General features: G+C 33.1%; 1 protein-coding gene across 4 annotated transcripts in view; it reads left to right on the top strand.

The window, feature by feature from the left end:
- The first annotated feature begins 1,549 nt into the window (after positions 1–1,549).
- Positions 1,550–27,729, top strand: part of LOC109047044 (glutamate receptor ionotropic, kainate 1-like) — a 28,860-nt gene continuing 2,680 nt past the window's right edge. The window contains exons 1-15 of one of the 4 annotated variants that reach the window (XM_042771799.1): positions 1,550–2,571; positions 2,661–2,752; positions 12,669–12,836; positions 13,895–14,152; positions 15,323–15,504; positions 15,707–15,760; positions 16,435–16,608; positions 17,868–18,011; positions 21,036–21,278; positions 22,557–22,670; positions 22,742–22,945; positions 23,085–23,308; positions 24,414–24,532; positions 25,338–25,555; positions 26,949–27,174. In XM_042771799.1, coding sequence (XP_042627733.1) covers positions 2,549–2,571; positions 2,661–2,752; positions 12,669–12,836; positions 13,895–14,152; positions 15,323–15,504; positions 15,707–15,760; positions 16,435–16,608; positions 17,868–18,011; positions 21,036–21,278; positions 22,557–22,670; positions 22,742–22,945; positions 23,085–23,308; positions 24,414–24,532; positions 25,338–25,555; positions 26,949–27,174 — 2,443 coding nt within the window. In that variant the 5' untranslated portion in view covers positions 1,550–2,548. Of the gene's footprint in view, positions 2,753–12,668; positions 12,837–13,894; positions 14,153–15,322; positions 15,505–15,706; positions 15,761–16,434; positions 16,609–17,867; positions 18,012–21,035; positions 21,279–22,556; positions 22,671–22,741; positions 22,946–23,084; positions 23,309–24,413; positions 24,533–25,337; positions 25,556–26,948; positions 27,175–27,729 lie in introns of all 4 variants that reach the window. The other 3 variants (XM_042771800.1, XM_042771797.1, XM_042771801.1) reach the window with 3 other exon arrangements.

The raw sequence follows: 27,729 nt of genomic DNA, 5'->3' as shown, positions 1-27,729 counted from the left end.
TAAAATAATTATTTATCATTTTTATGTATATTCCATAATTCTGGAAGTTTCAATAACTAAGTGTTATTCTGGAATTACACTTTATTACCAATTAATCTACATGACTCCTTAGTCATTTATGATCATTTTTATTAGTCATTGATTTTTTTTTTTTTTTTTTTTTACTCACAAAGAGTAATTTCTCTGCAATCTCTACCCAATAAAATATTTTAGAGGTTGGCATTTACTTAATTTAAAAAAAAGGTTAAATTCCAGTACTTTTCCAGGTCTTGGAATCACATTTTTAAAATGTTCCCTCATATGCAGGTTTTCCAGAAATTCTTTCATATCTAAGACTGTGAGGACCCTGGTTCTTGAATAAAAATGGCAGATTAAAAAGAAAGCTTACTTTTTTAAAGCTGTTGTAGTTTGTTTAATTTTGCAGTGAGTATTACACAAACTTTTTACAAATTATTTTAAAAGAGAGACTAAGAGCAAGAATGCATATACAGTATTCAATGCATGCAACATCACAAATACATTTTATTAAAGTAGAAATTTTGCTTTTCATAGGACTCTTAAAAGTGTGAAATGGATTTATATTTTTGCTTGTCTGCTGTTTTCAACGTCACATGTGATAATAGAAGCTATTGAAGGATTTGTATCTATCATGGTGTCATTTTCCTGCAGCTCCAGATTCTCCAGTCTTTGTCCCATGAGCTAAAAAGGCAGCATGCAGGTGGAATATCCTGCACCAGCACCGGTGGAGCAGCTGACCTTGAATATGAATGCTAACGGATAGAGAGCTCCAGGTAAAATTATTAATGGATGCTGAGCTGAAGTTGTGAACTCAGGGCTGCAGATGTTTATTATGCCGACTGCATTCAGCCCCCATAAACAACCTTTGTTTCACATTGGAGCATGTGGACAGCAAACACTGAATCAGCATACGGCACATCAGACTGGTTTAGCCCTGTGGGAGGATATTTGCTGGCAGTTAAGAAGCGGTGTGTTATTCTCTAAATAAACAGCTCTGAGTTTGTCCTGGAGCTGAGAATATGACAATATTTGAAGAGATGTCATGTGAATTTCCCATCGGCAAACAGAGGACTAAAATTATACTGCATCTTTAAACAATTTTTTTTATTGCCCCTTACAAATGTGTAAATTATTATATGCACTGTTTTCCAAGTCTTTGCTGTTTCTATCAAATGTGGCTTTGAGAGAGAAAATGTATTAAATAGGCCTGGAGAAGACCGGGGTTGGTTGTCACAAGGGTTATTTCAGTTTTCACTCCAAAGTTCAATGGCGAGACTGATTTTTTGTGTGTTTTGTTGTTGTTTCTTTGTTTCATTTTTCTTGCAAGGCATTTTCTTTCAAAAAAATAATGTGACAACTTGCCCCGGCCTCCCCCTAGTCATTATGATGATTAACCAGTAGATGGCCTTACAAGTGTAGCATATGGGGATTTCATTTTTTTTTTTTTTTTGACATTTTATAAATTGTAAGATGCATTGCAATTTATTTTTTTGAGATTTTTTTTAAAAGAAACTCACAACGACAACAAAAATGTATTGCAATTCAAAGTCAAGCATGTCAGACACCATAGTGTAAAACAGGTTGTCAAATTCAGCACCTGGATGTCCAGAGCCCTGCAGAGTTTAGATTCAACCCGAATTAAACACACCTGATCCAGCTAATCAAGTCCTTCAGGCTTATATGAAAACCACATGGTATGTGTGCTGGAGCAGGGTTGGAACAAATCTCTGGGCTAAGGCCCTCCAGGAAGTGAGTTTGACACCCCTGGTGTAAAGTATCCTGTAGAATCACATGATCTGGCTTTGTTGGGGCTGAACTCTTCTCTCTCTGAATGATCTGTGATTCAGATCCTGTCTCTGTAATCCCTCTAATGCCAAATAAACCCATTGCCACAATGACCTAAAGGATCATGGGTAATAATCTCCTTCTAAAGCAGATCCAGAATTTAGAAAGCTCTTGTGGACAGTTAAAACAGGACAATTTTGATCTGAGTACGGAAAAGTAGGCTATTGATCTGACTTGCTGATATTTGTGGGAAAACAGTAATGATAGGACACCTCTCGAAGTAGATGTACTGACACGTACAGTTGAATTAAGATTAATTTTAAGAGTGATTTAGATTAAAAGTAGGTCAAACTGCTGTTGAATAAGGTGTCTTCCCCTTTGGTGAAATCACAGAGAGCGAGTGACAGATAAATGGGAATTAATCCGCTGGCAGATGTGCGTTTCCATCAGAGCTCCGGCACAAGATTTAATCATTTCCTCGGTGTACCAAAGAGCAAAGACGTTGTCGAGGTCGACTGCTGCCAGATTTGAAGTTAATCTTCACAACGGATCCATGTTTGCGGATCAGAGAGTCGCCGGTGCCCTCAATTGAGCCCGTGCGCACGGACTGGGAGCCGTTCTCCGCGCGCTCGCTCTGTCCCTGATCGGCACCGCTATGTCCTGAACGCGCCGCGCGCGGAAGGGATGCTCATTCACGGTGACTTATTCTGGAAAGTGATGCCCAGTTAGCACCTATGGATTGAGGATGGGTGACTCCCACCAGCACGAGTGAGTGGAAAGATGCTACTCGGATGGAAATTATTCCTGTATGGATACAAAAAGAAGAAGGAGATGGATGTTGAATGTTCCTCCTGCAGGTGCAGCATGCTGAAGGGGACAGGTGTGAGCTTCATCCTGCTGTGTCTGATGGCAGAGGTCAGTCTCAGCGCACAGCAGGTCTTGAGGATCGGTGAGTAGGAACTTAGGCTAAAAAAACTAAAACTTCTAACGATTTTGTACTATGAAAGTGTGTTTTTGTGTTTATTTCGCCTTACTCAGTGACTCCAAAACGTATCTGGACCCTTAAAAACTTCTGAATGTCATTGCATTAGATAACAAACAAATGCAATTTGTTAAATTTTATTTCTGTGTTGCTAGTGCATGTGTTTAGCCTGAAATACTCACTTCTATGCAATAAATGTATTGTGTTATTTATATCCGCATAGAAATGTATTTTGACACTTTAGTCACTTAAAAATGTCTGAATGTCATTTGTGTTAGATAAAAACATTAAACAAAGTGGGCTTTATTCTAATGAAATAGCACTAACAGGATATTTTACAAAAAGAAGTGCACTGTAAAATTATTTTTTTTATTGTTGTAAATAGAACAAAGATTACTGGAGTCTGTTTTGCAAGAAAATACTAATTCAGTCTTTCTACTTCAACGTTTCCATTAATTTCATGTTTAATTCAATGTGTTGTTGTTGTTTCTTTGTAATTATTTGTCAAATTTACTAGCAGTTTATGAGTGAAAATTGTAAAATTTAGATTTCTTTTTTTTTTCAGTGTGGTTTTGATAAAATAATGGATTTAATGACTCCTGTGAATTTTGAGGAGAACTGACTTGATACATCCACTAAAAATCATCAAAACAGAAGCTGATTGAAAGTAACTGAGCAACACTAATGAAGAAGATTTTGGTTCATTTTTTGCAGTTTGATAGTTTCTTATCAAATACAAAGACATCCAGACATTTGGTACTATTGAAGTTCATTTTTCTTGACAAAACTTCAAAGCCTGAAGTGATTTTGGTGCCTTTTGATTAACTTTTGGATTGCATATGGTTTTTCTTACTAGAACATGATTTTAACAATCTTTTATGTCAAGTTGCATGTGATTGACACTGGTGAGTGGTGAGCTCTTATTGGATAGTAAAGTATTTACTTGGAATTAATGCAGCAGAATTAGAATAAATTTAGTCTTATGATCACATTGGCCCACAATTTGAACTTGGCCACCAATCCATAACAGAATATCATTCATAAGTTCTCAACCTGAGTCATCAATTTGTGATTGTATGTATTTGAAATTGGTTTTGCATGAGGTGACACTGATGTCCATTTCAACTAATCCTGATTTTTTTAATCCTGATGTCTTTTGTGAGAGAAAGAGAGAGAAGGGATGGAGAGTTTTGCTGAAATGCAGAGATTAAACTTCTGTTAACAGTTTCTTATGATTTGTTGCTACGTTTATTGACTAGTGACCATGTGGTATCTGATTTAATGTAGTCCAGTTATGAATGTAACGAGTTTGGTGATGCTTAACTTATGTGTTTGATTTTTTTTATTTAGTAGTTTGGGTGTTGTAACTATTGAGATTTATGGAGTGATTAGCGTCAGAGAGGGTTAATCATTTTCTTTGGGGTCTTTTCATACTGTTCTTTATGTGTTAAATCCGCCTGTATAATTTCTCCTGGTTTGAGGTCGAATCTAATCTTTGTTTCTCTGCAAACTTTAATCTGCTCCATAAGGCTGTTGTTTTAATTAGTCCTCTCAGCTTTTGCTGGGTGATACTGGAGAATCGTCCCTGTTAAGCATGTTAAACGAGCGCTGGGCTAATCTGCTTTCTGCTCAGAGACCCTCAGAGTGAGGACTGATGCCCGGCATCCAGAAAAACCCTTCACAACACTGTGAGGATGCATGAGGCTTAGCAGTTTATTGAGTCACATAGAGTATTGACAGTTTGATTATGAAATGCTGTCTATGCTTTATGGTGGATTTTATGACTCAAAATATTTTTTATTTAAACAGACTAGTTTTAGAAACTAGAAAGGAATCTCATGAAATATGTCCAGGTCACATTTCACCTCAAAATCATAACACTCAAAATCAAATTCTCATTATTTTCAGTAATAATTTTCATTAGAATCTCTTTTTGTAACGCAGTTATTGCTGTTAAACAGTATTAAGCTTGTATTGTAAATAATTCTTTATTTTGTTAATGATTAAATTTTTTTATATTGCTGTTGTTTTATATAAAAATATTTTCTTTTATTTATATACATTTAAAAATATTTCATTTTTAAATAGTTTTATAATAATAAATATTATATATATATCCATTTATATATGCACACATTATATATACATAATATTATATACATTCATAAAAATATAATACATTTGTGTATGTAGTATATATTATTATATATACATTTATTTGCATTATTACAATAACTATTTGCAGGGTTAAACCGGTTTATATATAATTGTTATATATATATATATATATATATATATATATATATATATATATATATATATATATATATATATATATATATATTATATTGGGGGGGGGGTAAATGTACTTAATTGTCATTAAAAAAAAAATTCAGAATGCACCTTTAATGGTCTCAAAATAGGCTCCATTTGCTTTATGCAAAATATAATTACTTGACATGTTCTTGACAGAATATTTTGCGAGATTCACCTATAAAGTACTTTATTTAAAGCATCACTGTGATGTTCATGATTAACCAGATGCTGTTATTTCATTCAAAACAATAATTTAACTGCATGAGACTGTTAATATCTCTGTGTTTACTGTGTATTTTTAATAATAAGCAGAGTATAAAAGTAAAAACAAAGCTTTTTATTGGCCAGTTAAGAGCGATTAGGTTCCTAGAACAGAGACAGAGGCAACTCAGTCTCACACACATCAAACACACACACACACACACACACACACACTGCTGGTGATCCAGTGATGTGGGATAGTGGGATGTTGAATGAATGGAGGAAACAACTGCATCTTTGTCCTCCGATCCTTTAGCGCTTCCCTCACATCGCAGTGAGCTCCATCTCTCCGACACAACACTGACATCCACAACTCTCACAGCAACAGCTCTCGATCACTTTCAGCCGGCACAGTCTCACCATTATATGACACAGATCTGAGCACGATCAGGACGGGTTTCACCAAAATTCAGAATTTTGCTTCCAGGCCATTTCATTCAAGTGTTAGAAGTTAAAACCTAAACTACCTGTCACCACCTACAGTTCAGCTTTACATCACAGGAATACATTATATTTTACAATATATTCACATAGAAAACAGTTATTTAATTGTAATAATATTTCACATTATTACAGTTTTTACTGTATTTTTTTTTTTTAATAAATAATCAAATAAATAGGACCTTGGTAAGCAGAAGAAACTTTTTTCAAAAACATTTAAAAAAAATCGTAATTATTCCAAACTTTTGACTGGTATGTGCAAGATTTTGAACTGTAGGTGGTGCTAATGGCTTTGGAGGACTGATATTGCTATGACTGTTGCTTATTTGAAGATGCATTTGCCTTATTTTTATACAAGATTTGTTATTTGTAAAATGGAGCTTTAAGTAGAATATAGTTTATTGTTTGTTGGTTTTAATGGAGTTTCCGTCAGTCAGTGAAATACAGCTTTGAGTCTCAAAGACAAATCAAGGTCTTCCGTGTGACATGCAAACATTACAAACCCAGAGCCTGAAATCAATTAATTCCGATTTTTCCGCTTCACGGCGAATTGTGCAATTTATCAAAGTCTCGGTTTTGATTGATGCCTTCATTTGATTAGCATATCATTACCCAAAAGCCCCTGCGATGATGTCAGAGCTGGAGACACGTCTGCCGATGAGGTGCAAATGGGTTGCGAACTTCATGCACAATGATGATTTGAGTGTTTAGGGTTCATCAAGTGTTTCTTTCTCTGAAACTGAGCCCAGTTTGTTCTTAAATTCTAATTTGCATGTTGGTGTATGATTGGATGATTAGATAATAGGTCAGCAGGTCAGATGTTAAATAATATCTCTCTGCACAAAGGTCCAACCATTTGTGTATTATATTTCTGAAGGGTAAAAATGTTACCTTAGTGTTTCGAATTCCAAAAACTCTATATTAAGGTTCAGAAGCATCTGCTCTCTGAACCCGAGAACAGCAAAACTGAGCAGAAACCGCTGTAATCTGAACACCAGTTTCTACTGAAGCAGGTCAGAATAGTGGAACGCTTCTCTAATGAAAAGCAATCCTCATTTGTGCTGCTACATCTCTGCTGGAAGTCACATGAAGGTGAGGATGTTGGAGGAATCTGGCATGTTCAGTTTTTTTTTTTTCGCACTAACCGCAAGGCTATTGGCGCCGACAGTGTAATTCGCTCCCATAATGCTCTGCTGCTTTTGAGGTGATATGTGCCCTACACGCAAATGTCACATTAGAATTTTGAATAAGATCCTTGAGATGACCTCCATCTAGTATTTATAAATAAACAAGAACTGCACATGAACAGGAGCATTTGAGAAAGGAAAGACTTGTTTTACTGGAAATATTAAACATGAATAAAACAGTTAATTAAATGCAATTAAAAAAATTAATTAAAACTGTTTTAAATTAAATGTTTAATTTAATTTAATTTACTGCTAATTTAATTTAATTTAATTTAATTTAATTTAATTTAATTTAATTTAATTTAATTTAATTTAATTTAATTTAATTTAATTTAATTTAATTTAATTTAATTTAATTTGAATATACAGGAGAGTTTGAAAAACGAAAGACTTGAAAGATTAAACTGAAAAATAAATGTAATTATAGTGAAAATTGTAAAAATATATGTTAAATATAATAAATATAAATATATTTGTATTTAATTAAATAATTTTTGAAATTATACATTAATAATTAATTAATTAATATATTATTTTTAATTTAATATCAGTTTTGATTATTACCAAATACACTTAAAAATGAAATATTTCTATTTGAAATGCATATAAAATTTATATATATATTCGGATAAAACAGTTATAGCATAAACGATAGTGATTCATATTTGTCAATCATACATAAATAAAAGAGGTAAGAGACATATGATTTCTGTATTAGTACTTATAAACTTAATGTGGTTTAAATACACAATAATCAAGTATTTACATTTATCATAAATAAATCCAATTTCTTTTATTCTCATGCATTTTAACTAATTGAATACTCCAAGCCAAATTCTAACCATATTCTTTTCACAATTAACAGATTTTTGTAGATACCAATCAAATTGAATTAATGCCAATAGTTAATAATAAACAATGGCATGATGGATTGTGTTTTGAGGTACTCTCCCAACAGTTTTGCTATTCACGACAGTGTTAGGTAGTTAATCTCAAAATGGTGCATGAAGTGTGTGTTTACAGAAGTGGATTAGTATGTGCACAAGGTGACTTTGAATTTGTAGAGCTTCTGCAGAGTGAATAAGCCTGTAATGGCTTGATTTACTTCTTGGGCATTCAGTTGGATTTTGCTTTTTTGCTTTTTTAAATTTTTAATTTAAAAGATAAATGCATGTCAACTTCAGGCTGTCCTTATGGTTTCAAACTGGTTGGGATCCAGCACTATAAAGTATGATGGTATACTAGAGATTACTATATTCATATATCATTGAATGTACAGTTTATTTCAGCACGGCACAAGAGCCTTTTTTCAGCCCTATCCTGAGCACTTGAGTTTGTTGAGCCGTGAGGAGCACTGACCCTGCAGTTCTGTGAACCTTGATGATGCATTTGTTTCTGATGACATCAGTGACTTTACACACATCTGTGAAAACCAGGTGCCTTAACCAGCAACCCGGCAACAAGCAGATCAGGACCCCGTCATGGTTGACTTCCTCGCTGCCTGACAGAGAAACAGCTCTTATTTAACCGGAAATTGAAATAGTATTTAAAGGAATGAAAAAAGGAAGAAAAAGGCTGCTCTGCTTTTATATTCTAATATAATCTGGTTGGTGAAGAATGAACGAGAGAGTTTGTGGTTGCTGTCCTTTATTTTCTCTTCTATTAAGGGCTCATAGAGGTGGTTATGTATTTTTCACACTGTATCAAATATTTTATCTTGAGCTATATATCTGCCATGCACTCTGTGGCTTTGTTTAAAAACCTAGTGAGCTTCCTTGCTGTATATTGCCTATATAGGCAGCAGACTTCTAAGACAGCATCCTAACTGACACAGAACACCCTAAATAGGGAAGGATGTCACACAGACAAAACTTCTCTTGATTTCCATAGAGTTTGATAAATAGCATGTTACAAAGCTATTGATGCAACTATAATAAGAATAAAATTGTAAAATGTGTGCATGTTTGTGTGTGTGTAATATTATTAATAAATTATTATTAAAAACACATCTTAATTTTGAAATATTTAAAATTATAATTAAAATGAATTATGAAATTATGATATATTATTAAATATATGTTTTACTACAGAAACTTGCTTCTGCCATAAGATAAAAAATAAAAAAGGTAACTTTTTGTCTCAAAATTTTATCTCAGAATAGTGAGGGAAAAAAGTCAGAATTCGCATTAGATACAAAGTTGCAATTACCTTTTGTAATCTTTTATTTTGTGGCAGAAAAAAAGAATTGCGATGTCTAAATGTGGAATTCAGAGAAAAAAAATCATAATTGCAAGATTCAATTCAATTCAATTCAGAACTTGCAAGAAAAATGTCTGAATTGTGAGATAAAAGAGTCACAATAACCCCCTTTTAATCATTTTTATTTTTATTTATTTTTTATTCCATGGTGGAAACAAGTTTCCATATTTTACATATACTTTTTGGTATCAAGTGATTTCTTAGAAGGATTTCTTCACTGAGCCCATTGTAATGCAGTGTGGGATTGAGTCTCTGATTAACCAGGTGATGCTGCCAAAATGAAGTAAATTATAAGGCAGCATAATGTACATTTTGAAACCACCTATGATATCTTAAAATGTTGTCTAGGTAGGCAGCTCACTATGGTTAGAAACAAAAGAACAGTGATAATAATGTTAGAAGTATATTGTTTGATATACAAAGATGTTCAGCTATATCTGTTTTTATATGCTGCGAAAGATTATATGATGCATGCTTTTACACAAAATCTATAGCTGTGTAAACAAATATATAATGCAAATAGCTTATGCAGCATATCATAAGACAGAAAGCATCATTAAAGCAAACATGGCAGCTGAACAGAGACGCTAGTGGAACGATGAAGCTGTCAAGGCCGATGAAATGAATCTGAGCGGTTCCACAGGAACGATTTAAACATCTGAAGCTTTAGTACATATTTGATTTTCATGCCCTTTTCACATAAGTGGTTCTGCTCGAATAGCCACAGTGAAATGTCATTACATTGAGCTTACCGACGAGAAAGCCTGTATTTTTACTCGTCCTGTGAGAATGAAATATTCCCACGGAACAGAGCGGTTTCCGGGCGTAACCGTGATTAATCCTGGAGTTTATTGGGCTGGATTTAAGCGCGTGCGGAGCCCACCCAAGGCTCTCTCAGTGTGAGCATGAAAGGTGCCTCAAAAGGTCATTCACAATCAGAGCCCAGAGGGGAAGCCCTGCCCTCTCGTTCTTTACCTGCCTCTCTTACAATCAGTCACAATCTCTCTAAAAAATCTGGCTGAAATTGTTTATTCCAGGTGCTTGCATGCAGACAATCGCAGCCAATCACTGATTGTTCCAGAATTGTCATTTATTAAACAGGTGACTGAAAGAACGTGCTGATTTGATTTAATTTGTAGGGAACAAGAAAGGGGAACAAAGCAACTGCTTTGATCAAACATCATAAATGTTAAACAATAGATTTTACTCATCATAGTATATATATACATCAAACACAAAAACTCACTAAGACTAAACACAAACAACCACTACATGTGACCATGGACCACAAAACCATTCATAAGGGTCAATTTTTCGAAATTGAGATTTATACATCATCTGAAAGCTGAGTAAATAAGCTTTCCATTGATGTATGGTTTGTTATGATTGGACAATTTTGGCTGAGATACAACTATTTGAAAATCTGGAATCTGAGGATGCAAAACAATCAAAATTTTGAGAAAATCGCCTTTAAATTGTTCAAATGAAGTTCTTAGCAATGCATATTACTAATCAAAAATTAAGTTTTAATATATTTACAGTAGGAAATTTACAAAATATCTTCATGGAACATGATCTTTACTTAATATCCTAATGATTTTTGGCATAAAATAAAAATCAATCATTTTGACCCATACAATGTATTTTTGGCTATTGCTACAAATATACCCCAGTGACTTAAGACTGGTTTTGTGCTCCAGGGTCACACACACACACACACACACACACACACACACACACACACACACACACACACAATGTACAAATATGTATTTATAATTAATTTGATTATCTGAATTTATATGATATATGTTTATATGTGATATATTTTACTATAACTTATATTTTAAAATATTATAAGCCTCACATAGGCAAATTTATTGCCTGTGTCTTTGTTACCAGGTTATTTAATTTTATGTAATGTGAGCAGATGTTCATTATATTTGTTTTGTGTTCGTAAGATTAAGGACTGTCATTATAAGGCCTTTAATTAGTATTACTCAGTTTGAGAAATGGCAGTGTTAAACATGTTTGTTTTCATATGAGCTCAGAGTGAAAAATGATGATCAGTTTGCTTTTTATGTATATCAGTGTAAATGTCGTATGATAAATGATTAATGTCTTTATCTTCATGCAATCAACAGTGCTTGTATGTTTTGCATTTGTCATCCCACTAAATGTGTTTTCTTCACATTTTGACCAACGATAATTTGAATATCTTGTGTTCATGTACAGATATGCGTGTTTGCTCTGCACTAAAGCAGATTTTGTATTATTTATTTGTTTGGTCATATTTTGGCCGTAGTTGTTGTGGATTAAAGGTCATTTAAGGATTAGATACATCCATGAACTGTTTTGTGCTGCTGCAGTTTGAGTAAACAACAGTAACATTAACTCAGACTGTAAGACAGTGAAGATGACTTGTGTCTTAGGGTAATAATTGATTAAATCACAACATTTTAACCTTCATCTTACACTTAAGGGTCAGACATTTTAATATAGGATTTTTTTTTTTTTTTTTTTTTTTTGGCATTTTCTTATTTGCTTCTATTGTAACTTCTAAGCACATTTTAGCAGAAACATTTTTTCTTGAATAAAGCATAACTGACAATTCTGAGAAAGTCTCTTGAGCTATAGTTCACATACATTGAAAGTATAGAGCTATTTGAGACATTGTTGAGATCCCTAAAGTTTTTTTTCCCCCTCAAGAGAAGCAACTGGAAAGCAGGTCTGAATTTGCTCCCATTTAATGTCATTGTTATCTAGGAGAAATATTTTAGATCCTAAAGAGATTTCTCTTCCTATGGGTTACCAAATGTGCATTTTTTTTCTTCAGTGAAAAAGGCTTACTAAAAAGTGTAAACTCAGAATTCTGTGAAAAAATCACAATTGAGTTTATCTCGCAATACTGATTTATTTCTATATTTAGGTCTTTTAATTCAGATTTTTTTTTTCTCTGAATGGTGAATTTACATCTTGCAATTAACGATTTGCAGTTGTGAGACATAAACTGTTTTTTTCTGAGGAAAAAAGTCTGAATTGAAAGTTTATAAATCAGTATTGAGATAAACTCTCAATTGTGAATTTATATCTTGCAATTCAGATTTTTTTCACACAATTCTAAGTTTAGATTTTGCGAGAACTGAGCTCACAATTCTGGAAAAAAAAGTCTGATTTTGTGAGTATATAACTCAAGATTAAGATTTATAATTGCAAGATTACATTTCTGAGAAAAAAATTCTGAATTGTGAGATATAAACTTTTATTCTGTGGTGAAGGTAAGCTCATGTAGTAAACACTGTGATGGTGCCAAATCCTGCTTTCTTTGAGCAGCTCGTCAGCTTCAGACTCTTGTGACTAACTGTTTGTCCAAATTACCATGTGGCTTCATTTTTAACTTCCTTTTTCTGTCTATGCAGGTGGGATTTTCGAGACACTTGAGAATGAACCGATTCGCATGGAGGAACTTGCCTTCAAATTCGCTGTAACCAACATTAACAGAAACAGGACTTTAATGCCCAACACCACCCTCACCTACGACATCCAGAGAATCAACCTGTTCGACAGCTTCGAGGCCTCCAGACGAGGTTTGATTCTTACATTTACACATTTGACAGACACTTCTATCCACTGTATGCACAGGTCAGTTCATGCATTCCCTCCGCATTGAACCCATGACTTTGGCTTTGCTAGCGCCGTGCTTTACCATTTAAGCTGCAGGAATGATAACAAAAAAATAAAAAATAAAAAACTGGAGTGTGTTTTACGAGAAATCATCATGGAATAAAAATGTAAAAAGATAATTGTGACCTTTTTAAACTCAGAATTGATGACTTTTTTTCTTGCAATTCCAAATTTTTAACTCACAATTTGAGTTTTTTCCCCTCTGAATTCTGAGTTTACATCTTGCATTTCTGTTATTTTGTTTAAGCCACTGAATAAAAAAGAAAAAAGTAATAATGACTTTTTATCTGAAAATTCTGACTTTTCTCTTGCATTTGTGAATTTATATCACAAAATTCTGACTTTTCTTACAATTCAGACTTTTTCTTTTCAAGTTTTTATTTTGCAATTCTGAATTTATATCTCACAGTTGTGACTTTTTCCGCAGAATTTCGAGAAAAAAGTCTGAATTGTGAGATAAAATCTTGCAATTACGTTTTTTTTAAACAAACAAGCTTCCCTAAATTGCATTTGAATACACTGTAAAAAATGTGATGTTTAATACGTCATGGCAACATATTACAATTCCAACTTCATTATTTAAATTATACAATACTAAACCAGGCAAGATTTGAAAAAAATTGTTAAAATGGCTTGTACAGCCAGTTTGATTATACTTAAAAATGGAAGGCTGCAAGGCTGAACCCCCTCTGGCTCCACCTGCTACAGCAGCCACGCCCTAAACTCTTGCTATTGGTTGAGCTAGAGTGACTGACAGACCTGAGCGGTCCTTAGTAAATCTTTTGATGGTGGCTAAGAGGCTCAGTGTTTTCACTTTTTGGAGAGATAAACCCATGAATGGCATATTTATAGTAGTCAATGAACAATAAATTAAGTTAAGAGAATGTATTATAACATATAAATTAAAACAAATCTTACAAGTTTGTTAACAAAGTGACTGATGTTCTTGTCTTGATTGCAGCCTGTGATCAGTTGGCTCTCGGTGTGGCCGCCGTGTTCGGCCCGTCCCACAGTTCTTCAGTGAGTGCGGTCCAGTCCATCTGTAACGCGCTGGAGGTCCCTCACATCCAGACCCGCTGGAAACACCCATCTGTGGACAACAAGGACAGTTTCTACATCAACCTGTACCCAGACTACGCCTCCATCAGCCGCGCTGTACTCGACATTGTGCAGTTCTACAAGTGGAAAGCAGTGACGGTGGTTTATGAGGATGCAACAGGTGGGACAGTTTCTTTTTCATTGCTCAGGAAAGTGGCATGCTCAGATATAATTCACGTTTGACTCATATGCTTCTCCTAAAAAAATAAATGTGATATAAAACAGGCACAAATGAGACAATTATTTGCATAAGTGTATCAAATGAATGTGGATAGCAGCCCAGATGGAACACAGGAAACACACACACATATGTAATGTCCTCATACAGCATTGATATAATTAAATATAATCAACTAATTAAAAAGAAGATACTTTATGGAACTTTTCCAAGTATGCAGGAATTAGATGCATGTATCATCATCATATTAGTGTGTATATATGCCATATTTATCAACCAGCCCGTGAATGTCTGATGGTTGTTAGGATCTTGATGCTTTATGAAAAAAATGTCCATAATTCACATTTCTGCTCTGAATATGACATTATTATGGAAACTGGTGCGGGTAATATTGACTTTGCGATCATATCTGGGATAATTTGTTTGCTGAAGTGACATTTCTTCATTATTAAAAAGATTAGGATATGATTAACTGCGTGTAATTTGTCAGGGCTGAAAAATATTGAAAACACAAAAGAATTTCAGATGATGAAAAAATTAATTAAAGCTGAAAATCATCTTAAAATGTTATTTGCTAAATGTGAGTCAAAGCAGAACATGATTAGCTCATTTAACACACTACATTACCATAATATTTTTAAATGAAGTCTCTTCTGCTCACCAAGGCTGTATTTATTTGTTCAAAACGTGCGGTAAAAACAGTAAAATTCTGAAATATTATTACACTTTAAAATAAGTGTTTTCTATGTGAATATATTGTAAAATGTGATTTAATCCAGTGATCAAAACTGAATTTTCAGCATCATTACTCCAGTCTTCAGTGTCACATGATCTTCAGAAATCATTCTAATATACTGATTTGCTGCTCAAGAAACATTTCTGATTATTATCAATGTTGACAGTTGTGCTGCTTCATATTTTTGTAGAAACTGCAATACATTTTATTTCATGGTTATTTGAAACCTTTCTAAGATTATACTTGTGTTAACTGTCACATTTGCTGAATAAAAGTACTAATTTCTTTAAAAAATAAAATTAAATACTGACCCCAGACTTTTGAATGGAAGTGTATTTCTCTAATTTATGCTGATTTTGTCTATGTAATATTTTAAGGGCTAATTCGTCTTCAGGAGTTGATCAAGGCTCCGTCTCGCTACAGCATCAAGATTAAAATCCGACAGTTACCAACGGGAAGTAAAGACGCTCGGCCGCTTCTTAAAGAGATGAAGAAGGGGAAAGAGTTTTGTGTCATCTTTGACTGCTCGTACCAGACCGCAGCAGACGTCCTCAAACAGGTAACACACCAGCACAACTGAGACTCAACTGAGATCGCCGTTAAAACTCCAAATCAGTTTTTAAATTCTGTTCTAATTTAAGTTGAAGTACCAAACAGGATACAGATATGCAATTCGAATTTAAATGAATGTAATTTGAATTTTGAAAATGATTGTAATTCTTCACGGGAAAACATGTTCTCTCTCTGTCTTTCTGTTGTAGCTGTTGTCTATGGGCATGATGACTGAATACTACCATTTCTTCTTTACCACTCTGGTGAGTTTTTCTTTGGTTCTGTCATTGGTTTGACTGGAAATTTCAATAAGGTTTGTTCTGCTTATTTGCATTTTGTCTTAAGTCAATAAAGTGCTGCAAGTGCTGCAGGGACTCATTTTTTTGTAGGCCAATCTGGAAACTCACATCTCTCTGGTTCCCTCGACAAAAACACAATAGGATTTTTCCATTGCCTTTTGGATGATTGCAGAAAATAAGCTCTGGGACCAACAAAAGTTTATGACTCTTACATGTTTTGTTCATCATGTTAATCTTCACAACTATTATGAATTTTGAAGCCTAATTGCAATAGCCAGAAGTAAACAGCTAAACATAGGCTGTGTACAAACTTCACCACGATCACACCACCAATTAACATTCAACAGCTCTATCAGTCTTTATTTAATTATTATTATTTTTTTAATCCCAAGGTGGTATTTGCTGATGTATTTTATGTCATAGAATAAACCTTAAAAATATTTTGATCTTGTGTTAACCACAGACTTTATTTCAGGCATTTCGCTTAAAAACCCATTGACTTCAGGACGTTGTAAATGTGCTAAAAAGCTTGTTTCTATAAAAATAGGTCATGCCTACCATGCTCTATAACTAGAAACTAAGCAGCATTTTAAGAAAAGGAATCTATTGTTAAACTTCATATATTGATGTAACTTCAGGATCTGTATGCGTTGGACCTGGAGCCGTACCGATACAGTGGCGTGAACATGACGGGTTTCCGTCTGCTCAACATCGACAACCCTCATGTGGCGTCAGTGATGGAGAAATGGTCCATGGAGCGACTGCAGGCTCCACCCAAACCCGAGACCGGCCTGCTGGATGGAATGATGACAGTCTGTGCATCCTCTTTTCCTTGATGTGTACACTCTTACAAATAGTTAGCAAAAGAGGGTTTTAGAAAAACGATTTAAGGTTCCCCAAGGAAACTTTTAGTTAACAGTCCTTAAAAGAACCATTTTTTCTTAATTTGAAGAGAATTTTTAAAAACTTTGAAGAACTTCTGTCCACCATAAAGAACCTTGGAAAGCTTCCAAGGATGTTACAGGTTCTTCATGAAACCAATAAAGAACCTTTATTTTTAAGACTGATATGAAAATAAAAGTTCTTTATTGGCATCAGTAACGTTCGGTGAATAGTATGGTTTTACCATAGTACATGTTAAAAAAAAACAAAAAAAACATGATATTTCCATAGTAAAACACCTCCACAGAATAGTTTTACAATAGCACTTGATCAAAAGAGAAAAATAGTCTCTGATTTGAGTATCTGCTTTATCTGTTGTCTTACTGTGCATCGATTAAGCCAAGTCACATTTATTTCTATAGTGCTTTATACAATACAGATTCTTTCAAAGTAGCTTCACATTATAAAAAATTTTTTTATGGTTTTATTAAAAAAAAAAATAGGGTCATTTTTTAACTTGAGCCAATGAAAAATAAATAAGTTATTTTTAGGGCAAGTTATTTATTTTTCATTAGCTCAAGTTAAAAAAATATAGATGTGAATCATTACCCTATTTTTTTTTTAATTGGATGAATGAAATATTTTTTTTTTTGAGTTAATTAATAGGAAGGTAAATGTATTTATTTTTGTTAATTCATGAATAATGAAACAATTTCTGCAGTAAAGCAGCTCTACAGAAGACAATAGTGTCATTATTCAGTTCAATGTTAATTTCAAGTTATAAAATCAGTTATTAAATTAACTAATTTAAACTATAAGCAGCTCTAGTTTAATGTTGATTTAATTCAGTTCAATAAGTGCCAATATTGTAAAGTTCAATTGTGAAACGAGTTCAGCTGAGCTATTAGGCAGCTCAACAGAAGACAACAGTGTCATTATTCAGCTCAAGACACTTCAGTGTTGATTCAGTTCAGTTCAATAACCGTGAAACAAATTCGATTCAGATATAAGGCAGCTCTACAGAAGATCACAGCATCATTATCAGGTTTTGTTCTCAAACCAAACCAATATTACTGAATATTTTGAACCCATAATTTGATTCAGAATCAAGTGAGTCATTTCATTATGTGAACAGATACATCTAGTCTAGTTTCATGAGTGATGGCTCATTTCTATGTCTGTGCCGCAGACTGAAGCAGCTCTGATGTATGATGCTGTGTATTTGGTTGCTGCCGCGTCCCAGCGAGCGTCTCAGATCACCGTCAGCTCACTGCAGTGTCACCGACACAAACCCTGGCGCTTCGGCTCGCGATTCATCAGCATGTTCAAAGAGGTAAATGCACCTGTTCAAACACTCGTCCAAAACCAAAAGAACAGTTTACCCACAAATCATCTTTTACACATACGTTTGAAATGAAGAAATTATGACCGAATCATCATTTCTGATCTTTTAACTGTGTCAGATGCTCCTGAACTCTGATAGAGTTTAGTCTATTTAGTCCAAATGCATCATCACTCACTTTTCTGGAAAGTGTTTCGAGCCACTCCTAAACAGCTGCAGATGATTTATGTACAGACAATCTCTCTCTCCCAGTGACTTCTTCCAAGTGTTCTTGTCAGAGCTTCCTGTTTTGGAGGAGGTATTGTTGAGTCAGCATGCTGGCATTGCAGTCTAAAGGATGAATGTGTGTTGGATGAGAGCGTAATGGCTCTAGCTGAATTAATGTTGCAGTGCGGATGAACACATTACAGTGGAGATGTCTTCATTTAGAGGTGAAACATGTCATTTCTGCTCTACTAGTGGCTCTGAATGGAACTGTAACCAAATGGGCGACATTACAACACTGACTTATCAAACGGTGTGTATTTGGTGGCCTGTTTGACTCAACAATGACTCAGGAGATTTTTATTTATTTTTATTATTGTGATTTTTTCTCTTTATATTTTTCATAATTTTGTTTCCTTTTGGGTGATTTACTTTAAAATAAAAATAGAGAGAAATGCTAAAAAAGAAAAAAAAAACTAAAAACAACTTTAATTATTGTTATTTGTAATAATTTTGAAATAAATAATGTATTAAAAAAATTATTGTAAAAACAAATTATTATTATATATGTGTTCTGAAGTGACAGAAATTTAAAAAATGTAAAAACTAAAAACAAAAAAATTATAAATATAAAAAAACTAAAAAAACTTGTTATTATTTAGAATAATTTATCATTTATTTTATTATTATTATTATTATTATTATTATTAAAATAATTAATCATTCTATTTTTTATGTTTATTATTTTATGTTTTATATATATATATATATAGTATATATATATTATATATATATATAATAATATATATATATATATATATATATATATATATATATATATATATATATATATATAATTTATTTTTTTTTTTTCCAATAAATTTAGTTTGTGTTTTTATTTCAGATTACAAAAATGACTAATTGAATATTCATTCCCATGCACTACAGGTTGTGTGTCAAAAGGAATGTTTTCTGACACTTTCACTGAACTCGTTGTTGGTTAACGCATCTCTGAAGTTGATAGATGACTTGACTTCTTGACTCTAGTTGATGAAGATGTCAAATGGGACAGTTAATACAGTCTACATTAAGCACTACTGAGTGTGGTGTGTTTAATCTTGCATGCTTTTGGTAATCGGAGCTCACTGTATGAGTGATCTGAGCAGGACGTGAGAGAAAGGAAGGATCAAGTGAGATTTACACTAGAGAATAATCGCTAAGCATAATCGTGTATTCTCAATTTAAAAGCTAGATATACTTTACTTCTAATAATTCTGTACAGAGAGAAAGAGTCTTTCAGTTTAAGAGAATAAGAACAAATCTGGACAAGGGTCATGTGACCTCAGGGTGAGTATATGAAGCAAGTCTGAGCTCCACTACTGTATGTGAAGATTATGAATGCTATCCACCCCATTTTAATTCTTAAAGAACAGCAAATTAAAGAAATAATCCACTGGATTTGCACTCGAGGCTTTAGAGAATGTCTGTTGACTATATGAGTGCTGCATCCTCATAAATTCACGTTCTGGGTGGAAGATCCACTGAATCATGTTTTGGACAGAGACCATTTAGACTGAACTCACATATTCACTCTGTGAGCTTGATTATAGAGTCCATTTACTAACAACTCCTAGCAGAACCCAGATGATCTATTGCTCTGTGCACTTCTGTTGATCAAGAAACTATTTATTTATTATTTCTCTTAGCTGTTTGTCACTGGGTGAATGGGGCTGTATAATAGTATGTAAAATTAAACCCCTTTATATTTTTGAGTAAATTATTTGATTAATTTGTTGAGATGTTGTTGAGGGTGTTTTGCTCATTATATATTTATAGAGTGTGCGTGTATTCTCAACTTAAAAGCTAGCTACTTCTAATAATTCTGTACAGAGAGAAACAGTCTTTCAGTTTGTACAGACAAACAAATTGCAATATGTGCCAGATTTATGAATATATTTGTAAATGTTTGGGTTAATATGTAGCAATGCCTTTGGAAAAGGATGCTTTGCTCAGAGTCCTTAAACGAAAAAAGTGTTTGCTAGAAAAAAAAATTGTAATGCATTATATATATATATTTTTTTTAATCATTAAATTAATAATAATCATATTTAATAAATATATTTATTTATTTAATATAAATACAAGGTGTTTGATAGAAAATATTTTAATGTTTTTCTATAATAAGTAAATCAATAAATAAAACTTATAAAATGCATTAATCTTATTCATATTTCATTAATGTATTTAATTTATTTATTTAGAAATAATTTAATAAAAATAGAATAATAACAGAATTAAAAAAATAATATTTTAAATATTATTAAAAATACATATTTTTATAATAAATAAATGAACAAATATAATATAATATAATATAATATAATTACTTATTTTTATTTATTTATTTATTTAATGCTGTGGCACTGTGGGTATGTAAGTGTCGTTGCTTCATGTGCTCCCAGCTTTGAGTCTGATCTGGGTTATGTCACATATCTCATTCCCTCTCTCTCACTTTTACTTTGCTGTCTGCACTTTACGGTAGTATTAAAACAATGGCAGATAGCGTCCCAAAACACATAACAGTGTGTGTAAGCTAATACATCAAGGAAAAGAACATGGGCTGAGCATGAGCCAAAAACACATTCTCAGCTAATGATGATGATAATGCTGCATCTGGCCTCTAAAGTGAGACTCAGAATAAAAGCAAATGAGCAATCAGAGTTTTATCATCTCTGTCTTCATTACGACACCCTCATGTTTAATCTAGACGCCTGTTCTGGAATAAAAATCAGATCTCTTCTCTTCTTTTAGGCTCAGTGGAACGGACTGACCGGACAGATCATCATAAACAAGACGGACGGCCTGAGGAAAGACTTCGATCTCGACATCATCAGTCTGAAAGAGGACGGGATGGAAAAGGTAAAACTAGAAAATTATCCCGTTTGCATGATCTGCATCTGTCTAAACCAATATCTGTCTCACATGTCAAAACTGGGCTTTTGTTTTCTTTTCACGTTTATGCAAAGTGGTCGCTTTAACAAAGTATGGAAGAAGGTTTGTATTGAATGTCAGAAATGTGATGTTTAAGTCCCTTTTCCCCTTGCAAAACATACCACGGCACTGAATGATACTATGTTATTTACTACATTAAAAACAGTATTGCCATAATACTTTTTCCATCTTTAATGACCCTCAACCTGCTGACACCTCTTGTGCTGGTTTCTAGATATTATTGATGTCTTATATCCTCATGTTGGCAGATTCATGGCTTAGTTACGGATTATACTTAGTTTTACCACTTATTTATAATTGCATTAAATAAACTTAATTTATTTCCTTCTCTAATGCTGTCAAACTCTTAGCGGGTGGCTCCAAACCAAATGCAACATAAAGCAGCTAAGAGCTCTGCATCCATTTATGAAATATCACATCACTCATAGAGGCAACAATGCAGAGAGCTCATTTTATAAAACATCTGTTTATGAGCACTAATCGCACGCCAAGTGCTCAATTTGAGGACTCTCTACTAATGCATATTTTACAACGCTCTTCTTGACAACAGCTATCAGACAGAGGTGACGTAGCATAGCAAATGAAGCTACTATGGTGCCAAGAAACACACAGTGACCATCTCAGAGGAGTTACTGCTTGTGACGGCTTTCAGTGGCTTTACATTAATTGGTCATGTAAAAGAAGGCACTGATAGAGCACTTGCTTGTGCACAATAATATATGTGGTAGTTTACTCAAAATACAGTCTGTTCTCAGCACTATTCGAAAGTTAAATGCATTTTCTCTTCAATAAAGCACTATTCTTGTGCTCCACTAATGCAGCGAGTGCATTTATTCCTGTTTCCCCTTAATCCTTTTGTGTTGTTTTGTTTGCACCCTATTAGACCTAAAGCTAAAGTGAGTCATTTCTGTGCATTATCTATCTATCTATCATCTATCTATCTATCTATCTATCTATCTATCTATCTATCTATCTATCTATCTATCTATCTATCTATCTATCTATCTATCTATCTATCTATCTATCTATCTATCTATCTATCCACTATCTATCTATCTATCTCTCTATCTCTCTATCTATCTATCTATCTATCTTTTAACAATAACATGTTTTAAACCACAGACATATGAATATTTCTCTCTGGTAAATATTTTAATAAATACTGTGTCATCTTTTACTCATGCTCGTGTCACCCGTTTGACTCATGATGACATGAGGATGAGTAAATGACAGATATTTGATTCTGGGGTGTATTATTCTCTTAATCTGTCCTCTAGAAATGATTTGGTTATTTGTTTATGTGGTTCTGCATCTGTTTAGATCGGTGTGTGGAACTCAAACACCGGCCTTAACCTGACAGACAGCAATAAAGACAAAAACACCAACGTGACCGACTCCATGGCCAACCGCACGCTCATCGTCACCACAATTCTGGTAGGAATCAACCAATGCAGAACATCAGCAAGACCATCCACCTGCAACTAATGATACTTTTGCCCCTGTAGGAAAACCCATATGTGATGTACAAGAAGTCAGATAAGCCTCTGTATGGGAACGACCGGTTTGAAGGCTACTGTTTGGATCTCCTGAAGGAGTTGTCCAACATCCTGGGCTTCTCCTATGAAGTCAAACTGGTGTCTGATGGGAAATATGGAGCTCAGAATGACAAAGGAGAATGGAATGGCATGGTCCGAGAGCTGATCGATCATGCAAGTCCAACTTTCTAGGTTTAATTATAAGTTTTCTGGCTGATCTGTATGCTAGTTTCCTCATCGAGTCATTTTATGTGGTCTTAAAGAGTCAAGCGAGTTCCCGTGTAGCTATAAATTCTCACTGGCTTCATTACAGGTGGCAGATTTGGCCGTGGCACCACTCACCATTACTTATGTGCGAGAGAAAGTCATCGATTTTTCCAAGCCCTTCATGACTCTGGGAATCTCTATCCTCTACCACAAACCCAATGGCACCAATCCAGGCGTCTTCTCCTTCCTGAACCCGCTCTCTCCGGACATCTGGATGTACGTGCTGCTGGCCTGCCTCGGGGTCAGCTGTGTGCTGTTCGTCATTGCCAGGTAAAATCCATATCAACCCATTTTAACCTTTAGATTGGATTCAGTTCTTCCAGTTGGAACCGTTTCATGCTTTTATTATGTCTTGTTGGATTGCTGTTAATTAGCTCTTGCTTTACTGCCCAGCAGTAATAGCTCAAAAACACAGTCTTGGCCAGCTCATTTTAATAAAAATGCAAATGTGTTTTCATTTTGCAAATTTATATATATATATATATATATATATATATATATATATATATATATATATATATATATATATATATATATATATATATATATATATATATATATATATTATATATATATATATATCATTTTTTTTTTTTTTTTTTTTTTTTTTTCTTTTTGAACTTCTTTTTGAACATTTCAGTTAAAATAGGACTTTTAGTGAAGTTATGTTTTTTTGGCTGACACTCAAAAAACACATTTTGACAAAAAAAAAAAAAAAACAAAAACAACGCAACAGTTTGGACCAATGTTTTTATGTTATGACAACTTCTAATAAAATCATGTTCAACCAACAAATTACACTCAGTTAGAGGAACTTTGATTACTGTTCCAACTAATTTTAACATAAATAGCTATATAAATAGTTATTTCTTTATTTGTTTGCATAAATTAGTGTATTTAGGTTGATTCAATGATGTTAAATAATATTTTTGACTAAATAAATGTAGTTAATTGAAATGTTACCATTTAGGTTACCATTCTTTCAGTATAACACTTAATTTGTACATCTATTCTCCTTATGCAGTCTTATGCAAAGCATGCTGGGAACTAGAAACCAACAGTCCAATTTTCAAGTTATCAGGACAATTTTATTAAATTATAAAAAAAAAAAAAATCAGTGAACACAGAAATTTGAGATTAAATTACACACGATGTTAAGCTGATCAACATTGTGTCAGTTAGAACTCATTGAATAATCTTTGCTACTTAAAAGGTTTAATTAAATCAATAAGAATTTTAGAATTTGAAACTTAGAACTTAGGTTGTGGTAACAGATGCACTGAATTGACTTTATCAGCCACAGAATTTTTCCAGTTACTTGTGTTTGTGTGTATTTACAGTGAGTGTATGTTGTTGTGTTTGTGTCGTTCTGCAGGTTCACCCCGTATGAATGGTACAACCCTCATCCCTGCAACCCTGATTCAGATGTTGTTGAGAACAACTTCACCTTAATCAACAGTGTTTGGTTTGGTGTTGGAGCGCTTATGCAGCAAGGTATGAGATTTAACGCACATGATTTTCTACTTTAGAGTAATGTCCAAATGTGTTGAAATCTACAAAAATGTCTGTTAAACTCTGAAAATAGTGTCAGTGTGTGCTTTCACTTTCATTATGTTCGCTTGTTGAATAGACTTGGTAAAAGACACATATAGTTGACCTCGTGTGCTACAAAAGATCTTTCCAGATTATTGTGCAAATCATTCATTTGTGTCAGGATTATTAGAAAAAAAATTTGATTATCAGGAAGAAAAAAAGTCTGCAGTAGACATTTTAGATAAAGCAAGTAATATAAAACACTTGCATCTACTGGTTTTGTTTGTTTACTTATTTATTTTGAAGACCACGTTTATTCTCTTCATGCATTTTATTTTTTATTTTATTTTGATTTAATATTATGTTATATTATATTGTTTTTACTTTAAATTGTTATTTTATAAATTATTTTATTTTTTCTTTATTTAGAAGCCACAAGTTCATTCTCTTCAAGCATTTTATTTTATTTTTTTATTTTTTTTATAATATTATATTGTTTATTTTTAATAATGTTTTTATTTTATTAATTTTATTGTTTACTTTATTCTGCATTTTACTTTTATCTTAATTTTACCTTATTTTCACTTTGTTTGTTTTTTTATTTTTTTTGTTTTTTTTTTTTTTTTTTTTGTATTTGTAAGTATAAGTAAAATAATTGTAGTTGTTGTATATATATTATTATATATAATGTATATGTATATATCCTGGATTTTTCAGCATTTTTAAACATTCGTTTGTTAACTGGTTGAACATTTCTTGTGGTCAGGATCGGAGTTGATGCCCAAGGCTTTGTCCACCAGGATTGTAGGAGGTATCTGGTGGTTCTTTACCCTCATCATCATCTCGTCCTACACGGCTAACCTGGCCGCCTTCCTCACAGTGGAGCGAATGGATTCGCCCATAGACTCGGCCGATGATCTGGCCAAACAGACCAAGATTGAGTATGGTGCTGTGAGGGACGGGTCCACCATGACTTTCTTTAAGGTTAGGCAGCTCACTTTGATATTGTATTATTATTAGTCTCTACAAGCAAAAATTCAGTCTGTTTAACATTTCATGCAACATGTGGGTGTTTTGTGATACTGTACGTTCATTTGGCGTTGAATTTAGACAGGTGGTTTGAGGTTTGACGGGAGAACAGCAGTTACTCCTCCAGACACGAGACCTGTGATTTTACAAGCACAGAATGATGGGACACGGACCTCAGCCAGCGGGAAATACATGCACAGAGCGAATTAAAGCAGCTTATAGAGAAAGAGAGTGTTATGAGGACATCTGTCACAACAGCACTGATCTAAACCAGCAAAGCAAAGAAGGATTTCATGGCAGAAATAAGACATAAGCACAGGAAATCCTGTAGAAAGATGAATTTTGGCAGAAGAAACTCTGCTCATCCTCTAAAAACCCTTGAAATTTGCACTATTGCTGTAAATAATTTCAGATAGTTTTTGGAAGTAAAGATTATTAATATTCTCCTATAGAAAACAATAGTTTTGGCTCTTTATTTTGATTATAAAATGAATAGTTCTAGGATGCTGATTGGTGTACATCAACTATATCAGAAACAGCTTAGTTAACAGATCATCAGTAGATCTATTTATGAATCTTTAAGTATCTGATTAATAAAATAACATTTTATAAAAAATACTTAAATATAAAATTCAGCCTCTCCTGTCTTATTTCTTAATTAGATGATCAACATTCAAAACTGTAACAGTCAAGTCAAATCAAGTTTTTATTTATATAGCGCTTTATACAATACAGATTGTGTGCTGATAATAGAAAACAGTCAGTTTATCAATTAAAGTCAGTTCATGTCAATCCAGCTCAGTTCAGTTCTCTTTAAATAGCGTCTGCGCAATGAAGTCAACAATATTGCCAGAAATTGTTGATATACTCATAAAAACAAAGAAGGCTTTAAACGAAAGATTTTTAATGATTAATAGTTGTTATTTTTTATCGTGTTTTGCTGAAATTTTATAAAAGCAATAAACCACTAAATTTATTTTATTCATTTATTTTATGATTTAATTAAATTTAATAATTTTTATTAATTATTTTAAAATGAATTTTTATGTAGTTATTTTTTATTTTCATTTCATTTTATTTTAATATTTAATTTTTCATTTGATTTAATTGTATTATTTTATATTTTATATATATATATATATATATATATATATATATATTTTTTTTTTTTTTTTTTTTACTTCAGTAAAGTCTGACACACACCTTTAAGTGGCTACTTGCATTAATATAAACATTTTCATTTATGCATTTGACTTATGCTGCCAAAGCGACATTTTATTCAAGGTATATATGTGTTGAAAATTGGACCCATGAGCTCTACTATAACACAATCATACATCTTTTGCAGAAATCAAAGATCTCCACCTATGAGAAGATGTGGGCGTTCATGAGCAGCCGGAAGAACACGGCGCTGGTAAAGAATAACAGAGAGGGAATCCAGCGCGTGATGACCACAGATTACGCTCTTCTGATGGAGTCCACCAGCATCGAGTACATCAGCCAGAGAAACTGCAACCTCACGCAGATCGGAGGACTCATCGACTCAAAGGGCTACGGAGTCGGCACTCCTATTGGTTCGATTACATTAAACACGCATTTGTCATACATGTTCAAGTAATGCTGAGATACAGCTTTTGTTTGTAAAACTATTATTAAATGTTAAAATTAACATGAACAAAAACTACTGAATGCTTTAGAAGTATTGGTCATTGTTAGTTCATGCTAAGTAATGTAGTTAACTAATGTTAACAAGTGAAAAGTTATTGCAAAGTGTTACCAATAAATCTTTATAATTTTTTTTAGTTAAAAAGTTAGTTAGTTGTTAGTGTTTAAATTTGTATTTTTTTTTTCTTTCAGTATGAGGAACCATAATTCAGACCAGTGATGTTTTGCATTATTTTATCATATGTATTCATATGTGCACATATACCATAATATGGTGCTGATTACAGAAATGGAAAAATTAAATACTTTATCCTATTGTTTTGTTTTTTCGTAAACTTGAAAAAATAGAAGTACTCTTATTTTGAAAATATTTAGTAGTGACAAATTCTAGAAAAATTTACTATATTTATAATATAGTGTATATTATTTTATTTATTTGTTTGTTACTTATTTATGGTTTTAGT

The sequence above is a fragment of the Cyprinus carpio genome, chromosome A15 (assembly GCF_018340385.1).
Source record: "Cyprinus carpio isolate SPL01 chromosome A15, ASM1834038v1, whole genome shotgun sequence".
Lineage (NCBI taxonomy): Eukaryota > Metazoa > Chordata > Actinopteri > Cypriniformes > Cyprinidae > Cyprinus > Cyprinus carpio.
This window is presented reverse-complemented; position numbering and strand designations above follow the sequence as displayed.